This window comes from Poecilia reticulata, chromosome 7, assembly GCF_904066995.2.
Source record: "Poecilia reticulata chromosome 7, P_reticulata-male-v2, whole genome shotgun sequence".
Lineage (NCBI taxonomy): Eukaryota > Metazoa > Chordata > Actinopteri > Cyprinodontiformes > Poeciliidae > Poecilia > Poecilia reticulata.
The window spans coordinates 28,722,698-28,730,877 of record NC_088836.1 but is presented as its reverse complement, the minus strand read 5'-3'; the positions used below and the strand labels follow the sequence as shown (position 1 = coordinate 28,730,877).

Here is an 8,180-nt window from a genome sequence, read left to right as displayed (position 1 = left end):
CTTAAGAGCAGGAGAGCGCAAAGGGGAGTACATGCATACTGAATTTTGGGTTTCTTTTCAAAATGTGTAACCCATAGTGATCAAAATAAGTAATGAAACTAAATAACATCAGATTTATTTTCTGAAACGAGTGACAAAAAATAACCTTCTACGTGTAGTCTTTCACATTGTGGAATAATAGACTTCGGATTTACCAGAAATAACCAAGTTTAAACCAAACCATTTGACACCAACAATTTGTTCTTGAAGTTCATTAGTAATGTATTTCCATCTTGACATTGAGGTAACAGACACACAAAAGGTTCTGCGATAGTTATTGTTCAATGACATCCAGGGGTGAAAGTAGTTTTAAATTCTTGGGGGTACTATGACAAAAAAAAAATATATATATATATATATATATATATATATATATATATATATATATATATATATATATATATATATAAAACTGGACAGCACCAGGACCTGACATGATCCATGCCTACTGGCTTAAGAAACTCACTGCCCTCCATGAGCGACTGGCAGCTCAACTGAACCAGCTTCTACAAAATGGTACTCACCCTGAATGGTTAACTGAAGGGCGCACAATCCTGATACAGAAGGACCCCACAAAGGGTTCAGTCCCATCCAACTATCGGCCAATAACCTGTCTCTCTACAACATGGAAGCTCATGTCAGGCATCATAGCGGCTAAGATAAGCGGGCACATGGATAAATACATGAGCAAGGCACAGAAGGGCATAGGCATAAATAGCAGAGGAGCCAAACACCAACTCCTTGTAGACCACACAGTCGCCCGAGACTGCAAAACCCGACACACCAACCTGTGTACCGCTTGGATTGATTACAAGAAAGCCTATGACTCAATGCCACACACTTGGATCATTGAATGCTTAGAGATGTACAACATCAATAGGAGCCTAAGAGCCTTCATTGCAAACTCGATGGGGCTGTGGAAAACCACCCTTGAAGCCAACTGCAAACCACTTGCACAAGTGTCCATCAAATGTGGCATATACCAAGGAGATGCTCTGTCCCCACTGCTGTTCTGCATAGGTCTGAACCCCCTCAGCCAAATCATCGACAAGACTGGCTACGGATACTGACTCAAGAATGGGGCCACGATCAGTCACCTCCTCTACATGGATGACATTAAGCTGTACGCCAAGAGCGAGCGAGACATCGACTCACACCACCAGGATCTACAGCACTGACATTGGGATGTCATTCGGACTAGAGAAGTGTGGTCGGATGGTTACAAAGAGAGGGAAGGTCGCCCACACAGAAGGGGTCTCACTCCCAGAAGGAACAATAGCAGACATAGAGCACAGCTACAAGTACCTGGGAATACCACAAGCAAATGGCAACCTCAATGAGGTCACAAGGAAAGGAGCCACAGCCAAATACCTCCAACGAATAAGGCAAGTCCTGAGAAGCCAGCTCAATGGCAAGAACAAGATCCGTGCAATAAACAGCTATGCCTTACCAGTAATCAGATACCCTGCCGGAATAATTAGCTGGCCAATGGAAGAGATGAAGGCCACGGATGTTAAGACTAGGAAGCTACTAACCATGCATGGAGGGTTCCACCCCAAATCCAGCACCCTGAGATGTACACGAGCCGTAAGGAAGGAGGCAGAGGACTAGTGAGTGTGAGAGCCACTGTCCAGGATGAAACATCCAAGATCCATAAATACATCAAGGACAAAGCCTCAACGGACGATGTGCTCAGCGAATGTCTCAGGCAATGGGGAACAGAAGACAAGGTGCTGGAAGTACCATCATGGGAGGACAAGCCCCTACATGGGATGTACCACCGACAAATAACTGAAGTGGCTGATGTCAGGAAAACCTACCAATGGCTGGAGAAAGCTGGACTCAAGGACAGCACAGAGGCTCTCATCCTGGCCGCCCAGGAACAGGCCCTAAACACCAGAGCAATAGAGGCTCAGATCTACCACACCAGACAAGACCCAAGGTGTAGGTTGTGCAAGGAGGCCCCTGAGACAGTCCAGCACATAATAGCAGGGTGCAAGATGCTGGCAGGGAAAGCGTACATGGAACGACATAACCAAGTGGCGGGCATAGTGTACAGGAACATCTGTGCAGAATATGGACTGGAAGCCCCGAGATCAAAGTGGGGAACACCCCCAAAAGTGGTGGAGAATGACCGAGCTAAGATCCTGTGGGACTTCCAGATCCAGACAGACAAGATGGTAATGGCGAACCAACCGGACATTGTGGTGGTGGATAAAGAACAGAGGAAAGACCTTCCCGCAGGAGGCGCCTTCCCACAGGAGGCGTAAGGTATGGGGCTTTAAAGACAAAGTCCTTATAAAAAGGCCCCAGCACTAAAACTTTTCTTTATCGTCTCACGTGGCAACGCTTGTGAACAAACCCTCATCTTCAGTCTGTGCTAAAACCTCCATCTAAAAAGATAGAGAAATAGACGGAGAGAGAGGTAAAAGACAGAAAGGATAACCTATTCTATCCTCTACTATCCTGTCCAGGTTCCAGAGGCAGGTGATTGGCTTAGCAGGTTATTGCTTTAACTTACGGCTATCTGTCATGTGACCAAGATTTAAGTCACATGACGTGATATAGATATATGATGAAGATATGTAGAAATAGATATTTAAATCTACATCACAGTATTGTTTGTGTTGACAGTAACTTACATGAACCTTTCTGAACAGGCGAGGGCGCACTTTCTCCGTCTAAAATCAGACATTAGAGCGTCTTGAAACCATTCCTCCCCTCCCTGGCATCTCCAGACCCGGGCCCCCTTCCGGTCCGGGCCGTGGGCAGCCGCTCCCCCCCCCCCCCCCCACAATAGCTCCGCGCCTGCTATTGAAAACAATAGTTCCAAAATCTGTTGAATCTATGTTATAGTAATGACCAATATGACCACTAAGGGTCGCTGCTGTTCACCAAATAAGAAAACGCACGAGGAGGTAAAACAGACAACTTTTATTTGCACTCGTCTCTCATTCAAGATATATTAACATTTTATTTCGCTTCTCCAGCATGCTTACAGGACAAAAAAAAAGACCTCATCTCATAGTGGTAAAGCAAGTTACATTCAAACAAAAAATTTCACAAGGACTAGACCAGCGTAGTCGATGCAAAATAGAAGACATTTCTCATCAGAATAGACGGCACATTAAAATAACACTGCAAGAATATGATGACGATGATGATGATGGCTAATGTAACACTTCCTAGCTGTATTTGAAAGTTTAAGTATGAAATGTAATGCATGCATGTAGAAAAACAAGGTAATAATGAGATTCCTTCAATGGCCCAGACAGAAAAACTTGGTAAATATATACCACTACAGGTGAAACAAGTAATTATCATTCACCTTTTGAAGGAATAATAATGTTTTATAGTCATATAGAAGAGGAGAAGACCAGCAAATCCTCAAAAAAACAAAAATTGTCCTACCAAAATAAAGTCTTATCTGAGACATAACCTATCGACCTTAAGCACATTTTTAAGGCGGGACAGGAAGTGGCACACTCTGATGAATGATGAAGAGCTTCAGATTCTTCCTCCAGGTCGCTTGTTATTGAATCTCAAGTATGAAGGGGAGGCAGCCTTCCTCTCCAGATATTCAGCTGACTACCTGAAGGAGTGTCGGAAGTGCAAACTCCTACGCTTCAGCTTCTCCGGGTTGTGGGAGGCCATATGGGAAAACTCCCTGAAGATGTCAATGTATGTTGTGTCTCCTAGTAGGATACAAACAACAAATAAACATCAATGAAAAATCATTGTATGAGACCAGGCTCTTTCTTTCTTATCTTTCAATGGCCACAAAATAAAATACAATGGAGAAAAAAGAAGAGAAAACACAGAAAAGAAGGCTTTGAGGCACCCTGAAGCTTCCCCTCATTCAGTTTCCCAAATACTGGGCATTCATGCCTCTCGTTGCTACGGTAACCATTGAAAATACACACACACAACAAAAGCAGCCGTGTCTGGAAAAGCTTCCAGGAGTTGCTATGTGAAATGGAAACTTGAAACTTTTATTAAGTTTCAAGCTTGGTGCTCAGAAGGAACGTATCTGCGATTTTATTATTACTACTTTTTTACCACTCCCTATTTTTAACACACGTTATCAGTTTCTTTTACATTTTCCCTAATTTTGAATGCTTGACCTCAGCTACTCAAAGCTTCACTCTTCCACCCATTTCTCTCTTATTATTAGTCCAACTTTTATTTTAAATTACAAAAAAAAACCATAAAAAATTATCAGGTGTGTGATTTAACTTTACTCAAAACTGATCAAAGTTGTATAATGTTTTTTTCCATACCAAGTTATTGTTTTAGGTTCCGGTTTGGGTTGCAGAAAGTAAATTAAAAGCTACAAGCGTGTAATAAAAAGTTTATATGATGTTTGCTTATATTATGATATGTTTGGATTGCTGTAACTAAGTATGCTGGTTCTGAAACACTTGTTGTAAAATGGTGCAATATAAATAACGTGAATTAAGTTGAAATGACAGTATCAGTATTCTTCTACCTTAACACATTCACAAACTTCAAACTATTTTATTAGAACTTTCTTGTGATTGAGGAAAAAGAGCAGAGCGCTTTGGACATGGTTTTCAACTTATATTTACGAATTAAATCTGAAAAGTGTGGCATACAATTGTTCTTGGATCTGATGTCTCTAAATAAAATCCAATGCCACTAATCATTGTGTTAAGGCTTCACATCGTAGGTCTGATTTTTCCTGCAGAGACAGGGAGGCTGATGCTTCGTGATGATCTGTCACATAAAACCACAATAAAAGACATGTTTGTAGTTTTAATTAACATGACAACATGTGGAAAACTACAAGGACTTTATCAAGGCTCCATGACTTTCTTGTGGAGACTTTGACAGATAGGTTTTATGCTAATTGTGCATAGTAACTATGTCATGCACTTGAAGATAGTTCTTCAACTTTTAGCAAAGAAATAGTAATAAGGTTAGCCACAACACAAAGAGGTTAGTGTTCAGACACATATTCTTTATTTCCAGTATCATTTCAAAAGAAACAGAAGGAATACATATATATATATAGTGTTAATAAGCACAAGTACAGAATATTTAGAGAAACATTTCTTGCACTATTCAAATAAGTTTTACAGACAGAAAGTAAAAATGTAAGGAAGTTAGAAAAAGAGATGCTAAAAGAAGGATGTGTTAATAGGATTTAGTATTCACTACAGTCACTGTACAAACACCACAATGTATACAACACATAATCGTTCATTGGCTTAATGGAAATGACTGTTAGTCACAACATTTTTCACTTGAAAACGATGAATTTTGTTGTGAGTTACTGCCAATAAATTAGAAAAAGGCTGCATGAAAAAGTGCTTCTGGTCTATCAATGGCAAGAAAGAAGAGAAAATGAGTGAGCTGCTCTTCTCGTCACCACAAACGCCTGCAAAAACATTTAGTGGTGGTAAATACAAACTAGGGACTGTGCAAAAAATATGGATGTGGTTTAGGAAAATATATATTCTCCATCTTGAACAGAAAGTAATAAGAAATCTCAGTCGAATACAAAGTAGATCTTTCCTCAATTTTTCACAGTTTTGAACTTTACTTTTGACAGCGAGCAAACTACGCAAACCAGGAATGAAAGACCAGCAGTGGGATCTTTGCAGATCTAGGTTGACTCTTTTCATAAGAAAATGGGATTTTTCTAATGTGAACTTAAAAAAAAGTGAAGCTCACTAGAAAAATTTAATTGTCTTTAGAACTAAAAAGTGAAAATCAGCAGACCTGTGAGCTTTGTATGCAACGTAAACATATTAGCATTAGCCTGATTATGCTAACTACCTTTAAGATTAGTTAACAACTTTGCTGCTGTAACAGTTCAGTTTATAAAAACCATAATTGGAAAATTAAAAATCAGTTAATGTTAGTGTAATTATTTATTAATTTCCTTTAGCTATGAAATCTTTAAAATTGATGTTCTTGGCTAAATTAGAGCTGCAGCATTCAAAAGCAACAGCACTATGGTTAATTCTGCAGTGCAAACCTCTTTTCTTTTGGTTTTTCGATTAGACGGCCACAATAAAGTTCATATATGATAAATATTTTTGAGATGATTGGCCAAATATTTCAAACTATGAACTGTTAATATTTTTAATTTCTCCAAAGGTAAGAAGCTGTAACTGGAAAACTAGAAACTTTGCTAACTGTTAGCAAAATTCCAACTGGTGAACTATTTAATGTTAAACAAAATGGCAAACATTATATGATCATTGTACAATGATCCACATACTAAAGGCAGCATATGAGCTCTAAAGCTGATGAAACAACTTTAGTCTTTATTTTTAATGTAAAACTTAAAACAGTGACAATTGGTAATAAAGCAACAATGCAGTGTTGAAACATCTTAAAGTTCCAGTGATCTATTTTATAATAGCAAAACATGCATTTCAGTTTCCATATGTGCAAATTTTGCACCTCAGTTATGATTGTCCCAATGTGTCATGAAACATGAAATCAATAAACGTAGCATAACTCCAAATTGCAGCCCCCATCCAATTTCTGTACAGTTAACAAAAAACACATTCATGTCTTACTAGAAATAAGGAAAAGGTGTTTAAAAACTGCTGGCTTTTCTTTTTCTTTGGTCAAACCTAAACCCAAATAACTTACTATCCAGGCAGTAACAGCAGGAAAAAAAATCCTACATGGAACAAATATTTAAAACATGCTCCACTATATTTTTGCAAAAATAATGTAAATACCAACATTATTTAGCAATATTAAATGTATTAACTGAGAAGCAATGAGTCGACATCTTCTCATGCAATGGAAATAAAAACAACTTCACTTGTATAGTTGTAATAAAGCATCTAAAGAAACATTTTACTGACTAATTCTTTATATAATGGATTTTCTCTGATTTATTGTTTTAAAAATCCCATCTTCCAGTGCAGCATAATAAGCAAAATAAATCCACCAACAAGTGAATAAATTAAACTATAAAGATTTTCTAATGAAAACATAATACTGTAAGTGCTCATCTAACAAAATCTACCCTGTTTTAAAAAAAAAAGAAATACTTCCCCTGACACATTATTTAACAATACAAAAAGTACTAAAAAAGTTATTGCACCAATGCTCAGAACGTTTTGACAAGAATAAAATTAGAGAAAATGAAATTTCCGTTTGTCACAAAAGTGCATCATAAAAGTTTCACTTGATCAGTTTGCTGATCAATAAGTAGAAACGACTCTGAGAATCTTTTGGTCACAGTTAGGATCAGGTTTTACAGGTCTTCTCACTGCAGGGACGACGCAGCTTTACTTAAAGACAGCATGTAAGAAAAAACTAAGATCTTCACATGAACTCACAGCTTCAGGGAGGTTCATTCAGCCTGAGGTTGGTTGAATGAACCTGACATTTGTTGACTGGTTGAAAGTATTAGTGAATTTCTGCGACAACTTAAGGACTTAAATCTGAGAACTTGAACAGAATCTATTTGTGCTGCGTTGATTTTAAATTTTTTTCAATTAGTTGGTCAAGATTGACTTCAATGTTGGAGATCAACACTGAGTTCCAGCTGAAGTGAGAGAGAGGAAATGACAGCGGAACGGTTTAAGGTATAAAAATCCCTCAAACACAGCAGGGCAAGGATATTCAGGTGAGTAAAGAAAGCCCTAAACGCCAAGTGATCCTGACTGAACCTGATTAGCAGTCTGCTATATGGATGCAGATAAACTCCTGAATGCACTTCTTATACTGCTGCTCGGTGGGGCTGCTGATCGGGTATTGACCTGGCTGTCCGAAGGGCCCCTCTGACTCCCGCATTTCATCGTTCATCCTGGCCAGACGCAGCCTGAAAAAAACAAACAAAAAAAAAACAGGATGAGCCGACTCTGAATTTTACACCAAAACCGGATCTGAAGTGTTTTAGTCCAATAACATACAGCGTGACTATATCTGCATTGGCTTGCTGCACGGCTATGCTCAAAGGGTCCTGGCCGTCTTCATCTCCATCGTTCTGTGCAGCTCCTCTTTTGAGGAACAAACAAACCTGCCTGGAAATGCACAAAAAAAACTGGAGTCAAAAACAGCAAACAATAAACGAGCAAATAAGACTAGATATTTAGTTTTGGTGAAACTTAAAATTTTTGTAAGGCAAATTGAGCTTATTTGTATAA

The 8,180-nt window shown here is 38.7% G+C and overlaps 1 protein-coding gene across 3 annotated transcripts in view; it reads right to left on the bottom strand.

Annotated features, from left to right (window-relative positions):
- Positions 1–2,958: 2,958 nt before the first annotated feature.
- The window catches only part of acap3a (ArfGAP with coiled-coil, ankyrin repeat and PH domains 3a), a 62,377-nt gene continuing 57,155 nt past the window's right edge, over positions 2,959–8,180 (bottom strand). For 2 of the 3 annotated variants that reach the window (XM_081609256.1, XM_081609254.1), the window contains exons 23-25: positions 7,947–8,057; positions 7,794–7,855; positions 2,959–3,734 (exon numbers count right to left, since the gene is read on the bottom strand). In XM_081609256.1, the coding sequence (XP_081465382.1) occupies positions 3,628–3,734; positions 7,794–7,855; positions 7,947–8,057 (280 nt within the window). In that variant the 3' untranslated portion in view covers positions 2,959–3,627. Of the gene's footprint in view, positions 3,735–7,703; positions 7,856–7,946; positions 8,058–8,180 lie in introns of all 3 variants that reach the window. The other variant, XM_081609257.1, reaches the window with a different exon arrangement.